This window comes from Odocoileus virginianus, chromosome 24, assembly GCF_023699985.2.
Source record: "Odocoileus virginianus isolate 20LAN1187 ecotype Illinois chromosome 24, Ovbor_1.2, whole genome shotgun sequence".
Taxonomy (NCBI): Eukaryota; Metazoa; Chordata; class Mammalia; order Artiodactyla; family Cervidae; genus Odocoileus; species Odocoileus virginianus.
In genome coordinates this window covers 35,329,540-35,351,353 of record NC_069697.1, presented here as the reverse complement: position 1 = coordinate 35,351,353, position 21,814 = coordinate 35,329,540, and the positions used below count along the sequence as shown (strand labels likewise).

General features: G+C 37.1%; 2 protein-coding genes across 11 annotated transcripts in view; one reads left to right on the top strand and one right to left on the bottom strand.

Annotated features, from left to right (window-relative positions):
* Positions 1–2,990: 2,990 nt before the first annotated feature.
* On the bottom strand, positions 2,991–21,439 carry ZCRB1 (zinc finger CCHC-type and RNA binding motif containing 1). 4 transcript variants are annotated; one of them, XM_070454554.1, is made up of 8 exons: positions 21,212–21,439; positions 19,561–19,646; positions 13,938–13,966; positions 8,064–8,175; positions 7,027–7,134; positions 4,570–4,682; positions 4,404–4,479; positions 2,991–3,672 (listed from the first exon to the last, which is right to left on the bottom strand). In XM_070454554.1, the coding sequence occupies exons 2-8, from the start codon at positions 19,642–19,644 to the stop codon at positions 3,541–3,543; spliced, it is 654 nt and encodes a 217-aa protein (XP_070310655.1). In that variant the 5' UTR covers positions 19,645–19,646; positions 21,212–21,439; the 3' UTR covers positions 2,991–3,540. The 4 variants fall into 4 exon arrangements, with proteins under 4 accessions (XP_070310655.1, XP_070310656.1, XP_070310657.1 ...); XM_070454555.1 differs by lacking the exon at positions 21,212–21,439 and adding an exon at positions 14,817–14,930 and having other exon boundaries at positions 19,561–19,648; XM_070454556.1 differs by lacking the exon at positions 13,938–13,966.
* PPHLN1 (periphilin 1) overlaps positions 21,377–21,814 on the top strand; it is a 150,283-nt gene continuing 149,845 nt past the window's right edge. For 3 of the 7 annotated variants that reach the window (XM_020903223.2, XM_020903221.2, XM_020903220.2), the window contains exon 1: positions 21,458–21,522. The gene's annotated coding sequence lies outside the window, so the exon portion shown is untranslated. Of the gene's footprint in view, positions 21,523–21,814 lie in introns of all 7 variants that reach the window. The other 4 variants (XM_020903224.2, XM_070454552.1, XM_020903226.2 and 1 more) reach the window with 3 other exon arrangements.

Below are 21,814 nucleotides of genomic sequence, written 5' to 3'. Positions count from 1 at the left end.
AAACAAAGAAATGAATTAACATTTAATACTTATAAATATGGGCTTCCCACGTGACGCTAAAGAACCTGCCTACCAATGCAGGAGATCTAAGAGATACCAGTTCGATCCCTGGGTTGGAAAGTTCCCCTGGAGGAAGGCATGGCAACCCACTCCAGCATTCTTACCTGGAGAATCCCATGGACAGAGGAGCCTGATGGGTTATAGTCCACGGGGTTGCAGAGTTGGACACAACTGAAGCATGCATTCATGTATGCACTCATAAATCTGTCCTATTATATGTGGCCATCTTTATGATAGGGACTTCCCTGGTGGCTCAGAGGGTAAAGCGTCTGCCTTCAATGCAGGAGACCTGGGTTCGATCCCTGGGTGGGGAAGATCCCCTGGAGAAGGAAATGGCAACCCACTCCAGGACTCTTGCCTGGAAAACCCCATGGATGGAGAAGCCTGGTGGGCTACAGTCCATGGAGCCACAAAGAGTCGGACATGACTGAGTGACTTCACTTTAACTTTATGATAATCTGAAAACTGTAAACAGCAGTTTCAAAACAGTCACCTAGTCAAAAAAACAAAACAAAACAAAACAAAACTCAAATAACAAATGAGTAAATAAGTGATTGCAGATGGAAAGAAAACATATCTGGTAAGACAGGCATTCTCTGATTGAATGCTTTCTCATTAGAAATAACCAGTCTATTACAGGGCTCAGTCCTTTTCTCTGAAACCCAGGAGTCAGAAAGTTTTAAAGCCAGAATTCCTCAGCTCCTGTAAGCTCCATTTTTTTGATCGTCATTTGGATTCTGCTGTGTTTGACGCTTTCCTCAAACATTTGTTAATGCTTATGTGTCTGTTCATATTTGCATGTGAAGCACTTAAAAGCTAATCAGAAGCACGTACCAGTTAACACTACTGCCACCTTGTATCAGCTTGAGGGACTTTGTTGAAGGTTTCTTTTTTTTTTAGAGCCCAAATTTCCAGTGTCTGTCTTTTTATCCCAGGAAGGAAGAACTCCCTTCCCTGCCCCGCAACTCCAGCTTCAACTCCCCGGGGAGTGTTCTGGACATTGACAGGGGGAGACTACAGGTATCATGGTTCAGCATGACTGGGCAGTGGTAGGGAGGGTCTTGGTGGCCTAACTGTTCTTTACACAAAAATTTTAAGTTATGCTTGTCCATTTGTTTGTGGGATAAAATATACATAAAATTTACCATTTTAAATAGTTTTAAGTATACAATTTAGTGGCATTAAGTACATTCATAATGTTGTGAAACCATCACCGTTATCGATACCTAAAACTTTTTCATCATCCCCAACAAAAATTCTGTACCCATTACTCAGTAACACTCACTTCCCCCTTCCTCTCAGTCCCTGGTAACCTAGATTCTATTGTCTATGAATTTACCTATTTCAGGTACTTCATATAGGTAGAATCATATATTTTTCCATTTGTGTTGTTTGTATCTTTTTATTTTTCAAATTAACTCAGGTTAAGTAAGTGGTCCAAGGCCAAATGCTCCAAGTGGAAACAAGGCCACAGAAATCTAGGTATGTCTGTCAAGAGATTATAGTCCTTACTGTGCCATTACTACCTTGTCTATACATATACATACACAGGAGGTATTTTGTACTTGCCATTAAATCCGGAATGTTTTTTCATCCCATTAGGAGTTCTCTGAAACATTTTAATGCTTTCTAATAATCATTTTGTATATATGTTTTGAATTTTAAATAATACATACCTTTGTACATAAATATTTGTATTTCTGACTGGAACCCTAGGATAAAATGTGATGTTTTTGGTTCAAACAGTAGAATTAAATAGTTGATACTTGTTAAATTACCCTTTAGAAATTAGCCAGTATATAAATATTCTTATGACATCTTCATCACCACTAATTTTTTAGTTAGGTAAAAACTAATGTTCTACTGTTTGTAATAGATATTTTGATAAAATACTTTACTATTTAAATTTTCTATATATTGTTTCTGTCACTAGTCTAGCATTCAGTCGTTTTGTCTGGTTTCCTCACTAAGATCTAGAATATGTTTTGCTGGAGAGGCATTAACACCTGCTTTTATAGTTTTCAAAGTGGAAATGTTTTTATTGCTTTTAGTAACTAAAAACTAATCAATAGATATTCTTTTTAAAAGCACTCAATGGTAGAGAAATACGGCTTCCCTGATGGCTCAGTCGGTGAAAAGTCTGCCTGTTACGTGGGAGACCTGGATTTGATCCCTGGGTTGAGAAGATGGAAATGGCAACCCACTCCAGGATTCTTACCTGGAGAACTCCATGGACGGAGTAGCCTGGTGGGCTACAGTCCATGGGGTCACAAAGAGTCGAACACAATTGAGTGACTAACTGCAATAGTAGAGAAATAGAGAAAATAGAAAATTAAAGGCTTCATTCATAATGCCATTCCCATATAACTATCTGCAAAGGGTATGGGAAGATTTAGTCATAAATACAAAGATAAAACATGAAAAAAATAAGACAGCTATTGACTCTAGGAAAAATGTAATCATAGTATATTCATTAGCTCTGAAGTGAACAGTATTTCAAGATCATAAAATAAAAGCAGTAAGATATGGATTTAACCAAAATTTTAAGTCATATTGTGAAAGTGGAGGAGGGCAGAGGGGAGTATAGCTTGAAAAGTCCTCCTTCATTCCTTTATGGATTAAGTGGCAGAAATATATATATTTTATTTAGCAAGATGTATGTACACGTGAAAAGAAATAAAGAAGCTGGCTGGCTGCTTCTGGGGAATGGAACGTGACGCCAAAGACAGGACAAATTACTGCTGCTTGGCTACAAGCTTCTGAGAGCTACTTTATATTTTATGGGTGACTGCAATGTATCCAGATGGGGATAAAGCTAAAAGAAGTTAAGAGAACAGAATACCTACATTTAAAAATAAAGGTCTCTTGAGAAAACTTTATTAACATGAATAACAATAAATCACGCCAAACTTTCCACAGTCTTTATGAAGTTTTTGTTTTAAAGATGAAATTTATTTCATGAATAAACTTTTATAATGAATAAACTTTTATAATGAACTTCTCAAATCTTTTTACTATCTACCTTTCTGGCTCAGCTGGTAAAGAATCTGCCTGCAATGCAGGAGACCTGGGTTCGATCCCTGGGTTGGGAAGATCTCTTGGAGAAGGGAAAAGCTACCCACTCCAGTATTTCTGGCCTGGAGAATTCCATGAGCTGTATAGTCCACGGGGTCACAAAGAGTCGGACACAACTGAGCGACTTTCACTTTCTTCTTGGGATAGCATTGTTATGATAGTATTACATTTTCTTTTTTATTCAAATGAACTATTTTAAAGATTAATGATTATTAGCAAATCTTGATGCAAGATAAATATGATACTATAAAATTACCATTTCCTATCAACTATCTAAAGTAAAAAAGTATTTGGTACTAAGTGTTCTTATGTTCAAATTCTAAAAGTAATTTTTAATCCCAAGGGAACTTGGTACTCCAAGACTTAAAAAATTTTTTTAATGATATTTACATAATATATATATTTTTAATCACTAAGTTCCTCCTCATCACTGAAGTATGTGCTTTTCTTTATCCTTGGGCGTCTTGAATCATCTGATGTTGAAGGACCTCCTGAACTGGGTTTCCATTTTTTTTGTTCTTCTTCAATTTTGGCTTGCTGTAAAGGTTATTTGGAAAATAAACAAAACAAAAATCAGGAATCTGCTTAATATTTAATAATATTAAAATAATATTATTTCTCCTACCCCCAAGTTTTCTCCCAGTCTTACCATGTTACTCAGAATTAACCTGGGCAATTTCTATTAACAGGCATATGAAATGAAGCTTACTTGCCATTGCTGTTGGATGTGGGTACATTACATAAAATACTGAATTAATTAACTAAAAGGAAAAATGAATTGATGTATGCATTTATAATTTATAAATTACATTAAAAGAAAATAACAAGTTATACAAAATCATGAAGTTATACATTTTCTTCAAAAAATGTTTCATATACTTGTATTAGGACCTTTAATGATCAAAAATGTTTTTGGTTTTATTTTAAAATGAAGCTTCTTTTAAAACAATACCTTTGATTTAATAAAATCTTTTCTGTTGGGGGCTAAACTCATTTTAACCAAATAGTTCTATTCAGTTCTATACTGAAAACAGATTATGATATTAAAAGTGTTGTGGGGCCCTTAAAATCTATAAAGAACCAATAGGAACTTTTCCATCACACTATTCTAAAGATCTTAAAGAAAGAGCCTATCTCTTAAAGTTTAGGGGCAAAGGGGAAAGACAGAGGATGTCATGAGGAGATGATTAATAAAGCAAGCAAGGAATATAAAACTATTAACTCAAGGGAGCTATGGTAGGTGCCTTTGAAAAAGAACTACTGAATACCTGGAAAGCTATAGCCTGACTGAGGCTGTCAAGAGCAGGATCTTCCCCTTCATCTTCACTTTCTTCTACTTCTTCACTAAATTATTAAAAAAATCAAAATGCAGTCAATAGTAAAAAGACAGAAGTGAATACACTTAATGTATTTGGTAAGAGTGGATATACATACATTTCTTCTTCTGGCTCAGGAGTTTTCTTTTTTTTCTTTTTCTCTTTCTTCTTTGGAGGTTCACGTTCTCCAAGCATATTTTTAGGACAGGCATAACTTAAGTGTCCACTTTCCTTTTGTTTTTCGTTAAGAAGGAAAGGAAGAAATAGTGCATTTATGTTAGTAACACAAAATAAGAAAAGATATACATTATGTATTATTAACAGAAACTTGGTGGTTCCTTAGGATTAAAATATTTTAGAACTTAAGAAAGAATATTGTTGCACAGGGAATATACACAAAGAAATTAAAACCCATTACTTTAATGTTTAAATGGAAGAGATTATGATATTATAACTCCTAATAAAGAAGTATTTAAATCTTTTTCCTAAGAGTAAAAGAAGTGTTCTTCCCTCAAACATTTTTAAATGTCAAGATTCAGGATATAAAAATTCAAAATTTAAATGGACCATCTACCTTAAATGTAAAAATTTTTAGTATGATAAAATGGGGACAAAACTACTCCTAACTTCAATGATGTTAGCAATCTCTTTTAAAAACAAATGGAAAATTTAAAGTCTTCCTCACTTTTCCTCTCAATTAATTTCATTTTGTTTAGTTCATATCCAGACTACACTAGCATTGCCCACTTATGGTAGCCATTTGTTATAATTCTCTTGTGGTTATTGAGAATTGGTTTATTTGAACTGATACACACTGGATTGTGAATCAGTTGTTTGAATTGGTACATACTGGATTGTGAAGACAGCAGGAAAAAATAATATAAAATATTATACTTTAAAAATATTAATTACATAATTCAAATGATAATATTTTGAATTAAATAAAATATATTTAACTTTTACCCTGTTTATTGTTTTTTTAATGTGGCTATTAGAACATTTAAAATTATACTTGTAGCTTGCATATATTTGTATTTGACAGTGCTGGACTAGCTGTAACATTAAAATGAGACATAACATTGTCTGAGTTGTAAAAGAAGACAATGAATCTGTATATTAACTTACCAAAATAACTTTAAGAAGATTTATGTGAGAATGAGGGTGTGGGGAGAGACTGAGCCAGGATTAAAACAGCAGAAGAGAAAATTAATCATGCTTTTCAAGTATATTTTATAAAGCATCAAACCAACTGTGTACTTTTTATACCTGGGGACATGGCTGAACCCAAAAGGTGTTATTATTTAATAAGGCACTGCTGAGAGAATGCACTTAGAGAACCATTTTGCAAAGTGTTCTGGAATAATGATATATCAAAAACTGTTAACATATCCCATACAAAAAAGGGTTTAACAATGCAACAGCTTTGAGAAAAAAAGGCTAAAATAAACAGATTTGGGGTGAGGAAGAGTTTTAAGAAATACTAAAATGTACAAAGTACAACATAACACATTTATGGACCCATAAACCAAGAGAGATTAACAGATTTATCTAGAAGTTCTCAAATAATATCTACTGTGAATATAGTCATCTATCTGATCATAGTAACTCCACCCTCTCTTCGTTTTTTTTTTTTTTAACAAAACTTAGGAGTCTGGAACACAGTTTTTGAAACATTAACTTAGGTGTTAGAATCACAAAATTTGACAGAACTTACCCAAGACCTTGCTTGTTCTCTCTTTTCATCTATCCATCCATCTATCCACTTACTTACCTGTCTGTGTATGTAAATATTTTTGAGGGGGAGTGAGTGGCATTGGAGAAAGAACTCCAAAAACCATTTCCTTCTATCTTCCATATAATCCTATAGCCAGAACAATGTCTCTCAGTAATTTTCCCTTCAGTAAAAGCTCCCCATTAATCTCGGGATCATATACATGGAGACATTTTAGAAACAATTTTAGAGACAGAAAGCAATGAGACCCAGACTGAAGTTCCCCTGATATCATTACGGGCCTTGTGCAAAACTGCTCTGTGGCTTATGTATGTCTCCAATCACCCAAAGTTTAAATGGATAACAGTGCTAATAGATGGTGAGAACTAGGTAAGAAAATCTGGGTATAATTCAGCTCCTGAACTATAGCAGTACCAACAGGTGGGAAAACTTTTCAAAACAATATCCCACAGAGGATAGGTCATATGACAGTGTTTTTGCTGATCTGTGATACTTAATCATTGTCAAAATACTATAGAAATGCAAAAACTTATGGGTCACTAAAATCTTTCAGACAATAATATAGGTAATTAGTCTTAACACTTTTTAATCTAACAACTTCGAAAGATTTAGAAACTGGAGAAAATACCACTATAGATTACCCAACTCAGATTGTCTTTACATCATACTATCAACTATTCATACATCAACTGAATTTACTTATATGAGTCTACATTCCCAAAGTGAAACTTTTTTAACTCGATTTTAGCCATCCAGGAGTTCTGGAGAACACAAATAAAACATCGATGTGAAAAACACCTTCAAGTAAATAATGGAAAATTATATTGCTTTAGGTATACTCACCCCACATTCATAACACTTAGATTTATCAAAATAGTTTCGTCTTCGGATGAACTCAGCTGCTCTTCCATTGTCAATAGCAATGCTTGCTTTTATCACTCTACCAAATAACTGGACCAGAGAAAAATGTAAATGCAGAAGGATGTTATCTCATTGAAACCTACAACTACAGTTATCAGATTTCATTTCCTCAAGTTTTCAATTCTATTTTTTTTTTTTATATTATTTTAGCAAATGCCCAGGTAGGCGTGGCAAATTCTTTCCTGTAGAATAGATTTTTATTCCTTATATTCTACCAGTGTTTTGGGAACCCAGTACAGTTTTGACCTCTTTTCTATAAGTAAAATACCCTCAGGACCTACTGATATCCATCAGACTCTATCACCCACTGCATCCCCACATTTTTAGCCTGGTTTGAACACAGACTTTTGGTTAAAAACCTTCCTGGGACATGGAAGCAACCTAGATGCCCATCAGCAGATGAATGGATAAGGAAGCTGTGGTACATATACACCATGGATTATTACTCAGCCATTAAAAAGAATTCATTTGAATCAGTTCTAATGAGATGGATGAAACTGGAGCCCATTATACAGAGTGAAGTAAGCCAGAAAGATAAAGACCATTACAGTATACTAACACATATATATGGAATTTAGAAAGATGGTAATGATGACTCTATATGCAAAACAGAAAAAAAGACACAGATGTAGAGAACAGATTTTTGGACTTTGTGGGAGAAGGCGAGGGTGGGATGTTTCGAGAGAACAGCATCGAAACATGTATATTATCTATAGTGAAACAGATCACGAGCCCAGGTTGGATGCATGAGACAAGTGCTCGGGGCTGGTGCACTGGGAAGACCCGGAGGGATGGGATGGGGAGGTGGGAGGGGAGATCGGGATGGGGAATACATGGCTGATTCATGTCAATGTATGACATAAACCACTACAATATTGTAAAGTAATTAGCCTCCAACTAATAAAAATAAAAATAAAATAAAATAAAATAAAAAACCTTCCTGGGAATGAATGGCTTACCTGTTTGTTGTTTATTGCCCTGGTACAGTTTTGTGCAGAGTCTTTATCCAAAAATAAAATAAATGCAACCCCTTTACTCCTCCTGGTATCTTTATCTTTCATTATAGTAACCCTTAAAGCATAAACAAATAGCCAGTTAAAAATGAGGCAGCAATAAATAAAACATACGAATAAATTCTTGAAATGAGAAACTGTGATACTAACACAAGTGAACACAGCTATGATTAGGAGTATCTGATAAATTAAACATTAATCAGAAGTTGAGAATGAAGTAAAGAGATTACAGAGACAATGGAATCTTGGAAGATTAAGCATAATTCCTCTTCTCTACTGACTCCCTCACTCTGCAGGAAAAAAACAAAACTGAGGTATTCTTTTCTGCACAAAAAGTAAAGTGATTTACTCAAATTTTTTTTCTGGTTTTAGAATAAAACTATATTCTTACTATTACTTAAAAGAATCTCCAGTTCTGTGCTTTTCAGCCATACTACCCAAAGTATCTGAATGGTATGGATAGTGACAAGAGCACAGAGCCTGCTCTTTCTCCTCATCCTTCACCCATCCCTAGTCCTGTTGGCCCTGCTCATCATGTGTCATTAAATACAGTTTAAGCAACAATATTTAACAGGGCCCTTTGGAGAAACGGCTGATTTGAAGGCTGGGAGAGGCTATGTACAAGATGAACTTGGAACATCTTGTTATGCCAGAAAGGAAGCACTTGAAAAAAAAAAGTAATGATGGGTCACGGCACAAGAACAGAGAAGCCAGCTGAAGGGAGAGCCTCTTGGCCAAATCTAGGACAATCTGAGTACCAAAATAATTAAATACAGTAATGAATTACAAACCACATAAGAAAGCGATTTTTAAGTCCACGCTGATAATAAATAAATAAACGGGGAGAAAGGAGGGCTCCTGCTTATAGCACAATGCCAGGGGATGACTGGTGACTGCACAGGAGGGCCAGCGCTAGAAAAGCACCATTTGAAACGATCACGGTAAAGACCGGGTCAGGCAAGAATCATCAACAAATGCTAGGTCTCAAATGAAATTTTTATATGGAACAAGATGTTTGCAACAAGTGTCTCCCATTGATTGCTTATTAGTTGCAAAACGGAAAAATAATTACACAGCGGAGAAGTTGGTTAAACCTTGACTGAGTGATCAAAATTAGTATCACTGATGAGATAGATGGATGCTGTATGAATCCAGAGTGACACCTTCAGAGTACATCATCTATAGAGTATACCTGCCAAGACTACATAACCCCCATATAATCATGAGGCAACATCAAGAAAACACATGGGTTAGAGCTGTATTATTTATAAACATTTCAGACTAAAGGAGGCTAAAAAGATATGACAGTAAAACTCAACACCAAACTCTAGACTGGATTCTGCACTATAGGTGAAAAATTCTATGTGGGATATTATTAGGTCAATTGACAAAACTGGAACATGGACAATTGATGCAACAAAAGTACTGCATCAGGATAAATTTATGAGTTTAGTTAACTGTACTGTGGCTATATAATATATAACCCTAATGTATTTTTAAGAAATACACAATGAAATACTATATCTAGGAGTAAAGGGTGATGATGTTTATAACACCCTAAGATGACTCACAAAAACAAACTGTTTGTGTGTATGTATCCACATATACACATAAAGACACACACATAGAGGCATATATACATGTGTGCTTGGTTGTGTCTGATGCTTTGTGACCCCATGGACTGTAGCCTGCCAGGCTCCTCTCTCCATGGAATTTTCCAGGCAAGAATACTGGAGTGGGTTGCCATTTCCTATTTCAGGGGATCTTCCTGACCCAGGGATCAAACCTGAGTCCCTTGCATCTCCTGCACCGGCAGGTGGGTTCTTTACCACTGCTCCAACCTGGGAAGCCATACATACACACACACACATATATATACATGTATACACACACACACATATACATACACACACATATATACATATACACACACACATATACATACCCATACATGAACACACATTGGGGAGAGAGTACAAATGACAAAATAAATTGGGTAAAATGTTAACAATAAGTGAATCTGGGTAAAGGATATTTTGATGTTTTTTGTACTATTTTTGTAACATAAATTTGAGATTATTTCCAAATAGCAAAAAAGAGACTAAGACAAAGCTTAATAATTTTCTAAAAACTAAATTAACAGGAAAACAGATAAGAGGATATGAATGAATAAACAAACAGAAATTTTATTTAATATTACATTTCATATATTAAATTTTATTTTATTTAGGTTTGGGTTTTTACGTACCTATAGTCTCTGGAATGAAATTGGTAAAAAGATACCTCTATATTAAGAAAAGCGATGTCTTATTTCATTAAAAAAATAAGTTACAATAACTTAGGGAAAAATGGGCAACTAAAATGGTTTACTTTCTCAAAGGCAGCATGTGTTTATTCATTGGGTTTAGAAGGAAAGAAGTACTCGATGAAGTTCAAGTTTAGACTAATTTTCTGCAAAGACACACCAGTTATTTAACATAACAAACTTTTTAACCCATTTTTAAAAAAAGTGTGAAGATGTTGCTTTAACTTTAAAAAAATTCATAATGTTTCTGGGGGTCAGTTAAAGTCATAAATTAATTTTTTGAGAGTACTATTTTGGAAGTGTTAGATTTCGAAATCATCCTCTATTAATGATCTCTCTCCTCCGTCCTCTCTTTTCTATTCCTACTGCTCTTTTTCTTGTCCACTGTGGCATTACTGTTTCCATTGTCTATTCTTACTGGTTCCCTTGATGTTAATTCCTGCTCATATGCTAGTGGAAGAGTATTCTACTTAAGGAATAAATAAAATCACTTATTCCCGTGCTTAAATGTTGTTGCTTCTTCAAATTGCCTATTCTTTGGTCCAGCAACCAATAGCCTTTGTGACTACGGCTCCCACCTCCCTCATCTTTCACTGCTCCTGACTTGCACACTATAAGGTTGAGCCACAAGAAGGCTCTCAGTGTTTACGGAGCATGGCCTAACTTCCCCCTAAACTGCTGCCTCTGTTCATATGGCTTCTACCCTCTTTAAATTCTCAATCTTGGCCCATAAAATTTTACTAATTTGTCAGGGTTCAGAATGTATCAGTTCTTAAAATTCTTTAACTGCCTGTCTCTGCTGAAATCTGTATAAACACTGCCTCATCTTCCCTATTAAAGAGTTTTTTTTTTTTTTTTTTTTTGCAGTAATGACAAGTCTTTATGTTTGGATACATGTGATGGAATTTTCACTTTATTAATTTGCCAGCTACCTCTTTAAGCTTTATCTATAAAATGCTCCTTTCAGCTCACCTATTTTGATTGAGAAAATAGCTTCTCAAAAGCATGTATCCATTTGTTTGTTCATGAGGCCATCCAGTCCTTCTATCAGCCTCAAGCACAAGCAGCAGGACAAAGTTTTTACCCTCAGGAAAAAACTGAGAGTCTAGAGGTGGAGAGAGACCTATTAACCAACTAAAATACGTTATTCTGACAGAATTACCTTCTATGATAACAGAAAAGTAATTATATCAAGGAACTGAAAGGAGAAACCTAGGATTTATTCCCCTGTCCCTGGCATGGGAGAAAAGGTAGATGGTGGCACCATTTCCTGATATAAGGTAGATGATGCACTCATTTAAGCACATACAGTGAAGTAGACACTATTCTGGGAAACCTGGGTGTCATCTGTAACACCCCCTTCTCATTCACCCAACCATTATATACAAAGTAAGTGCATCACTAAGTATTACCCATTCTTCTGCCTAATGATCTCTCAAGTCTGACCAGTTTCTACCTCTGCACCTGTGTCATTTTAGTCTAGATTTCTTCCCAGGGCTACTGTTATATCTTGTGACTGGTTTCCCTGCATCTGCTCATGTTCCCCTCCAATCTAGTATCTACACTGAAGTTGGATGGAACAAGCTTCTAAAACTTCAAATCATGTCACTCCTCCAATTAAAATTATTTAAGAGACTCTTGGGGTCCTTCAAGGAACCTGCTTCCGGACCCAGCTTGTGCTTTCTCCCTCTTGCTCACTCATCTCAAGTCACACTGGCTGTTTCACGATCTGTTTATTTTCTCTTGCCAGAGGGTCTTGGAGGGCCTTCGCACAATCCCTCTACCGGAAATGTTCTTCTCATTCTTTTTACCTACTGGTACTCAGCCTCCAGGTTTCAACTCAAAGGACACTAAGTTTGTAAAACTACTCTGATTCTCTAGACTAGATCATGTCTTCCCTGCTTATAGATGCTTATAACTCTGTGTCTAGGACTTCCCTGGTAGCTCAGATGGTAAAGCGTCTGTCTACTGTGAGGGAGACCCGGGTTCGATCCCTGAGTTGGGAAGATCCCCTGGAGAAGGAAATGGCAACCCATTCCAGTATTCATGCCTGGAAAATCCCATGGACCGAGGAGCCTGGTGGGCTACAGTCCATGGGGTTGCAAAAAGTCGTACACGACTGCATGACTTCACTAACTCTGTGTCTAACTTCATAGCATTCTCATGGCTAACAAATATGTATTGATACGGAAATTTATTCAGTGATTCTGACAGGGAAAAATCAAGAAAAGGTAATGGGAAGGTAAAGGAACAGGCTGGAATCAAGCCTTGTCTTCACTGCTAACTGGCAATATGATTTTAGGTTTACAGGCTTCAGTTTTGTCAATTATAATATCAGGATAATAGCAGTGTTTACCTTAAAAGATAGTTGTGAGACTTTAATGAGATAATTTATGTAAAGATATTAGAACAATAAGGCTTCCCAGGTGGCACAGTGGTAAAAAATTCACCTGCCAATGCAGGAGATGTAGGAGACAGAGGTTCAATCCCTGGGTTGGCAAGATCCCTTGGAATAGGAAATGGCAACCCACTCCACTATACTTGCCTGGAAAATTCCATGGACAGAGGAGTCTGGCGGGTTAGTCCATGGGGTCACAATAAGAGTCAGACATGACTGAGTGCACGCATGCGCACATATTAGAACAATGCCTAGCATGTGCTCATTGTTTCATATCATTATTATTAGTGTTCTGATTGATAACGATCACTGTTTGAAATTCTGAAGACCTCAAAATTGACCTAGTAGTATTTTTGATGATTTTTTTTAACGGAGAAGTAATTTCAAAATATGTTAACTTCAGGATGCAGATGAACTTCAACTGTTTAACATACATTTATCAAAAACTAAACAAAAACAAGTAGTCAAGATAAATATGCTCTAAATTCATGGGATTTTAAATATGACTTTAAATTTATACTAAAACATATACATATGTTAGTTATAAGATAGAGTAACACTATCTTGTTTTTACTTTATCCTCTCATTAACCCTGTTCAAGAGTCAGTGGTTTTTGTTTTTACATTGTTTGGCAAATAATAATCCATTTATAGTATACTTGCTAACATACCTTCTACTAACTGATATTTACATTTAATCTGAGCTTTTATGTCTTATATTGGATAACAGAATCAGTTTCAGTTCTTAATAATATGGTATAAAATTACATTAATAATTATAACAAATAATAACTAATAACTAAATAACATAAAGGACTACCATGAAATCATTAGCTACAAGCATGTATCTATATAGTACATGGAAAGCTATTTACAATATGTCAAGTTAAAAAAAGGAAATAAAATTGCATGCATAGAATTGAGTCGTTTAAGATTTGTCTATAGATATTTATATATATTAAAAAATTAAATACTCACAAAATGTTAACAGTATTTTTATTTTTTATATCAAATATCTGTTTTACAAAAATATAGTAAATCTACTTTCATTAAGAAAATAATGGAGAAGAAAATTAAGATAGACTTTTAAATGAAGTTTCAGAATCTGATGTACTTACTTTACAACTTTGCCATACTTGGAAAATATCTGAAACAAAAGACCACATAATGATTTGCAATCAATTTAAAATCATAAAAAACACATTAAGTTTTCAGGCTGTATATACTGACCACATCCTTTATTGTAGTTTATGAAAATTTTTAGCCTCTAGTAAGTAAGGCAGGCCATAGAAGATATATTTTTTAGTGACTCGAATAATACTCTTTTTTGTCTTGGCATCACAGGTATTTATTTACCTTAATTCTTAGATTTCTGACCAAAGTGTATAAGGGAAAAAAAAAAAACCACTTCATGTGTGGTAGGTTGAAGGCACACACCACACAGCTACAGTTCCTAAGGTATATCCCTGGCAACTGTCAACCCCACCAGAGCTCCAGAGAAACCCTGTGCTTTAATTATCAATGTTGTAGAATATCACTGTTCCTAACTTACTCCGCCACCCCATCAAGCAATCACTATGTCAGAAGACAGATCTTTACTTAGACTGCTTATAAAATAAAAAGTTTCTATATTGAAAAAATCGATTCCCATCAGCCTACTTCTTCTGCCCATCCTAATATATTGGTGGCACTTTACAGTTGGCCCTTCCTTCCCTTTTACATCTACATCTTCACTCTAGGCAATCTTATCTATTTCTACTGCTTCAGCCAGTACTTATATACTGATAGCTCCTGTTTATAACACTTTGTAGAAGAGTCTTTTACGATACATTAATATCTGTAAGAAATAGCAGTAATAAATGTTTGAATTCTATAATTGTCTAACCCTGGGGCTCCCTGAGCGGCTCAGGTGAAGAACCTGCTTGCAATACAGGAGACCCAGGTTTGACCTCTGGGTCCAGAAGATCCCCTGAAGAAAGGAATGGCTGGCTACTTACTCTAGTATTCTTGCCTGCCTGGAGAATTCCATGCACAAAGGAACCTGGTGGGCTATAGTCCATGGGTTGCAAAGAGTTGGACAAGACTGAGTGACTAAAACTTCCACTTCAACCCTGGAACACAGTATAACTAGATTGCAGTGTTAGTAATACTGGAGATTTATAATAAAGACAGTTTTCTTTTTTTTTTTGTGGTTTGCTTTTCATTTTCTTTCTTTAAAAAATTAATTTATTAAAGGATAGTTGATTTACAATGTTAAGTTTCTGGTGGACAGCAAAGTGATGCATGTGTGTATATATATATACATACATATATATGCATGTATGCGCGTGCGCACACACACACACACACACACACACACACATTCTTCTCCATTTAGGTCTATTACAGGATATTGAATAGAGTTTCCTGTACTGTACAGTTAAGACCTTGTTGTTTATCCATTCTATATATAGTGGTTTGTATCTGCTAGTCTCAAATTACCAGTCAATCCCTTCTTGGCTTTGGCAACCATTAAGTTTGTTCTCTATGTCTGTGAGTCTGCTTTTGTTCCGTAGGTTAAGTTCATTTGTGTCATATTTAGATTCTAAATGTAAGTGAAATTTTATGGTATTTGTCTTTCTCTTCCTGATTTACTTCACTTAGTAGCATCTCTAGGGTCATCCATGTTGCTGCAAATGGCACTGTTTTATTCTTTTCATGGTTGAGTAGTATTCCACACACACACACACACACACACACACACCCCTCACATCTTCATCTATTTATCTGTTGATAGACATGTAGATTGTTTCCATGTCTTGGCTATAGGTAATAGTACTGCTATGAACATAGAGGTGCATATATTTTTTCAAACTATAGTCTTGTATGGATATATACTCAGCACTGGGATTGTGGGATCCCTATGGTAACTCTTATTTTCAGTTTTTTGAAAATGAAAGTGAAGTTGTTCAGTCGCATCCGACTTTTTGAGACCCCGTGGACTGTAGCCCGCCAGGCTCCTCCGTCCATGGGATTCTCCAGGCAAGAATACTGGAGTGGGTTGCTATTTTCTTCTCCAGGAGTTCTTCTCGACCCAGGGATCGAACCCAGGTCTCCCGCATTGCAGGCAGATGCTTTAACCTCTGAGCCAGCAGGGAAGCCCAAGAATATACTATAGTCAACTGCCCCAGGCACCACTGGGATACGTCCATACTGTTTTTCATAGTAGCTACACCAATTTACATTCCCACCAATGATGTAGGAGAGTTCTTTTTGTTCTACACTCTCTCCAGCATTTACTGTTTGTAGACTTTTTCAGTTCAGTCGCTCAGTTGTGTCCGACTATTTGCGACCCCATGAATCGCAGCACGCCAGGCCTCCCTGTTCATCACCAACTCCCAGAGTTTACTCAAACTCATGTCCATCGAGTTGGTGATGCCATCCAGCCATCTCATCCTCTGTCGACCCCTTCTCCTCCTGCCCCCAATCCCTCCCAGCAGCAGGGTCTTTTCCAGTGAGTCAACTCTTTGCATGAGGTGGGCAAAGTACTGGAGCTTCACCTTCAGCATCAGTCCTTCCAATGAACACCCAGGACTGATCTCCTTTAGGATGGACTGGTTGGATCTCCTTGCAGTCCAAGGGACTCTCAAGAGTCTTCTCCAACACCACAGTAGACTTTTTAATGATGGTCATTCTGACTGGTGTGAGGTGGTGTTTCATGTAGTTATTTTCATTTCTCTAATAATCATCAATGTTTAGATCTTTTCATTCATGTGGCTATTGGCCATCTGTATGAATGACCATTTTCTATATAATATTTTCTAATGGCATCTCAGTTCACCCAGAGTCCTTATCATTATTATCTTACCATTATGCAAGTCCTATAAGGCACTGTAAGTCCTGAATGTGCTTGCCTCTGACTGCCCTCTTCTCTCCACTTTATTTATTGTCTGACTGAAATTCTTGTCCTCCTTAGACATCTGCACAGCTGCCTCTTATTTCCTTCATGTCTTAATCAAAAGTCACCTTCCTAAAGTAAAATTTCACCCCTAAACTAACATTTAGTAACTCTTCCCTGCTTTATTTTTCCCCTTAGCACCTAACACCTTAGCATTAACTTAGTTATCTATTTTTGACAAATATCATTTGAATTTTTTATATTTCAAATTGTTTCTCTATCTTGCTGTACTTTGAGTGCCAGAAGAGATTTTCATCTTTTTGTTCACTCATGTGTTCCTAGTACCTGGAACAATGTTCTGTGGCACACAGTAAGTATTCAATAAAGAGAGAGATGTCTCTATTTAATACAAGGAAGGAAATTAAAGTTCCTTTTCTCTGTTCTTCGAGACTCAAGCTGTCTTAATTAACTAATCAAGTACTATGTATCAAATCTTTCACTTTCATCAAGAGGCTCTTTAGTTCTTCACTTTCTGCCGTAAGGGTGGTGTCATCTGCATATCTGAGGTTATTGATATTTCTCCCAGCAATCTTGATTCCAGCTTGTGCTTCATCTAGCCTAGTGTTTCTCATGATGTACTCTGTACATAAGTTAAACAAGCAGGGTGACAATGTATAGCCTTGACGTACTCCTTTTCCTATTTGGAATCAGTCTGTTGTTCCATGTCTAGTTCTAACTGTTGCTTCCTGATCTGCATACAGATTTCTCAAGAGGCAGGTCAGGTGGTCTGGCATTCCCATCTCTTTCAGAATTTTCCACAGTTTATTGTGATCCACACAGTTAAAACGCTTTGCCATAGTCAATAAAGCAGAAATAGGCGTGTTTCTGGAATTCTCTTGCTTTTTCGATGATCCAGTGGATGTTGGCAATTTGATCTCTGGTTCCTCTGCCTTTTCTAAAACCAGCTTGAATATCTGGAAGTTCATGGTTCACTTATTACTGAAGCCTGGCTTGGAGAATTTTGAGCATTACTTTACTAGTTTATGAGATGATTGCAATTGTGTGGTAGTTTGAGCATTCTTTGGCATTGCCTTTCTTTGGGACTGGAATGAAAACTAACCTTTTCCAGTCCTGCGGCCACTGCTGAGTTTTCCAGATTTGTTGGCATATTGAGTGCAGCTCTTACACAGCATCATCTTTTAGGATCATAAACAGCTCAACTGGAATTCCATCACCTCTACTAGCTTAGTCCGTGGTGATGCTTCTTAAGGTCCACTTGACTTCAGACTCCAGGATGTCTGGCTCTGGGTGAGTGATCAAACCACTGTGATTATCTGGGTCATGAAGATCTTTTTTGTACAGCTCTTCTGTGTATTCTTGCCACCTCTTCTTATTATCTTCTGCTTCTGTTAGGTCCATACCATTTCTGTCCTTTACTGAGCCCAACTTTGCATTAAATGTTCCCTTGGTATCTATAATTTTCTTGAAGAGATCTTTAGTCTTTCCCATTCTATTGTTTTCCTCTATTTCTTGATGAAAGTGAAAGAGGAGAGTGAAAAAGAGCCTCTTGATGAAAATGAAGATTAGAGTGAAAAAGTTGGCTTAAAGTTCAAGATTCAGAAAACTAAAATCATGGCATCTGGTCCCATCACTTCAAGGCAAACAGATGAGGAAACAGTGGTAGACTTAAGATAGCATATTAAAAAGCAGAGACACTACTTTGTCAACAAAGGTCTGTCTAGTCAAGGTTATGGTTTTTCCAGTAGTCATGTATGGATGTAAGAGTTGGACTATAAAGAAAGCTGAGCACTGAAGAATTGATGCTTTTGAACTGTGGTGTTGGAGAAGACTCTTGAGAGTCCCTTGGACTGCAAGGAGATACAACCAGTCCATCCTAAAGTAGATCAGTTCTGAATATTCATTGGAAGGACTGATGCTGAAGCTCCAATACTTTGGCCACCTGATTCAAAAAAATGACTCATTTGAAAAAACTCTGATGCTAGGAAAGACTGAAGGTGGGAGAAGGGGACGACAGAGGATGAGATGGTTGGATGGCTACACTGACCGAACGGACATGAGTTTGAGTAAACTCCAGGTGTTGGTGATGAATAGGGAGGCCTGGTGTGCTGCAGTCCATGAGGTCACAAAGAGTCGGACACGACTGAGCAACTGAACTGAACTGAGGTATCACCTATGCAGCATCTCTCTACTGTAGTTAACATCTACCCAAAATAGCAGAGAAAAGAGGGCACACTTGGAGGATAGGACTCATGTCATCCCTGGAAATCCCTCTCAACCATCAATCTGCAGAATAGACAAAGCAGGAAATTTTGTTCTCTGTAAGGTAAGGAGGATAAAGAATATGTTGGAAAGGATTTCTTTTTCTCTTTTCATCACCCTATTGTGAATTGAAAACAAACTTTATTAAACTGTTAAGTTCTTGCTACATATTAAATTAAGATATACTTTCAGAATTGGAGAGTTAGGAAAGGGATCTGTTTTGCTTCCATCAGCTCTTTCCTCCAAAACCTCCACCCCACTACCAGTTTCAAAAGTCAAGTTAGCAAGCAGGAAAAATCAGCTTCATTATGCTAGTAGTGTCTTCTGCATTTTTTAAAAACAAACCCAAAAAAAGAAAACAACAAACTTGTTATTCTCTATAAAGCACTGGAAATTTTCTTTGGAAATAACAAACATCTAATTTTTTTCACTTATGTTTGCAATAGAGGTCTTTGGTATTAATGATTAAAAGTGCATTTTAATGTATCTAGTAAGAATATTGTTTAAGAGAACTGCTTGCTTAAGCCATATTTGTATCTCTAATACAGAATTCAGTAGATAATAGTACTAATATAGCAACTTACCCGATATAAGTCATTGTTGGTCAGGGAAAAGGGCAGATTGGATACATACACTGTGCTTTTACTTGGGGCCAATCCACCACTCATTTCTAAAAAACAAAGAAACAAACCAACCCAGAAGCAATCTAAAACAGGTATTCTCCCTTCCAAATAAAATTAATACTATAGGCAAATGACAAATTTATACAATTTTTCTTACTTCTTAGTAATAGTCAGTGATAGCTTATGGTGAACGATGTCAGATTCATGATCTCCAAAGAAGATTTAGCTTCGGGATCAGGGACAAGGGTTGATCACTTAGAGCTTTTGTGTCACAGAAGTTTTATTACAGTGGAAAAAGTACAGAGAAAGCTTCTGACATAGACATCAGACGGGGGAAGAAGAATGCTCCCCTTGCTAGTTTTATTAAAGCCTTATATACTTTTACCAGACCCACTTCCACAACCTATGTCTTAAGATGACAAGATTAGTCAGAAGGTTCTTGTTAAGAAGGAGAAACATGTCCTTGAGCAAGATACGTTGTTGTTACATAATCATTAGTACAGAGTTTAAGGAAAAGCATACAAATGAATTGTTTTGTTGTGTAAGCATTAGCTCTGGGCTTAAAAAAAGTTAAAGACTGTTGTCATAAAAACCTAGAGTTTAAGGAAAAAAAGTTTTATATGACTAAGACAAAGCAATGTAGAAAAAAGACTTTGTCCTTTTCTCCTCTTCAAGAGCCCTGAGACTCCTTAACCTACCTAAGAATTGGCTCAGGAACAATGACTCTGGCTGGGTGAATTAAGGAATTGCTTTGCTCCAGACACCACTTAAAAGATTCTTTACACTAACCCTTTCAGTGATGGCATATGGTGTGAATGAAGAGGTGAGTTTCAAACAAATGAGGTAAAAACTCTGAGGCTCCTCTTAATCTCTCATCAGGCTAAGAGCAAGACAGTGCTTTCAGATACACTTAATACCTTGCCCACCCACGTGAGAAAAAGCCTGGGAGGGCAGGAAGAACCTTAGCCACTGATTTTCACTGATTTGGCTGGGTGCCTTTTTGATTGTCGTAATATTTTTCTCTGGAGCAGTGCTAAGAAGAAATTTTACCCTCACATTATGATGTAATTAAAGTTCTCTCAAATCACTAATTTCGCATATTATCGCTAAATTATGAAATGATACATTTTATTATTTGAATAATTTTCAGTGTCCTGAAGAGTACTGGCCTGTACATGTATTTTTAAGTTTACAAGTAAAATCTGTAACTCATTTTCATATCGTATATTGCAAAGTCAGCAAGTCATCTGTGAGAGTTATACCAGATTCAACCAAGTTCATATTTTCGATTTAAAAAGCGTGTGTGGTGTGTACTAAAGATCACAAGTTGCAAAATAATGTTTCTAAGGCATCCTTATTCGCGATGTGATAGGAAAATCGCTTGATGATTGGAATGTTCTGGGGGACAACTTCAGGAACCTAGCACGATAGGTCGCTTTTTAAAAGCTTCCAACTGAAACTTTTCACACGTTAGCCGCTCTGATGAGAACGGTGAGGGCAGGTAAAGGTCCTGAGATAAAAAGGGTGGCAGAAGAAAGGGGTAAACGTTTCCGGAACCTTGTTCTGGAAAGCAGCCCGCAAGGAGCAAGGCCGCAACGGGAGAGGCGTTTACCTTCAAGTGGGGCGGGCCCGGAGGATAGGGCCAGAAGAGCGCAAGCCCTCTGCTCACTTGGGGCTCAACCCCGACCGTTCGTCGCTCCTTGCAGCTGCCTCGGCATCACGGATCCCGGGAAGGGTCAGGAGCAGGAGACGAGAAAGTAGATACCGTGCCTCTTCCCGGCTTTCCTTTGACCCAAACCCCGGAGGTGGGCTCAGGGGCGGGCGCTTTTGCTGACGTGTTAGTGTGCGCCGGAAGTGCCTCCCCAGGAGCGCGGCGACGAGTGGAAGACTACATTTACGGGATCTCCAGGCGGCCCAGAGTCGGTGAGCGCTTTTTACCTTTACGAGAGGTGGATGGGGACCGGCACGCGGGCTCCTGCACCCGGGAACGGGGAGCGAGCGGGCGGGCGGGCGTTTCCGCGGTGGGACCTGGAGTCTCCCGCTGAATTTGAACTGTGCAGGGATTCTGTTCCTGCGGTTGAGGGGGAGAGACGCAGCGGAGTTTGGCATAAAGGAAAGTGTTGAGTCTGTGGTATAATAGGTTCGCTTCTCTTTAGCACCATAATAGGCAAAAAGAGGGCTGAACTAGGTGGCATCGGTGACCCGAGGTCAGTAA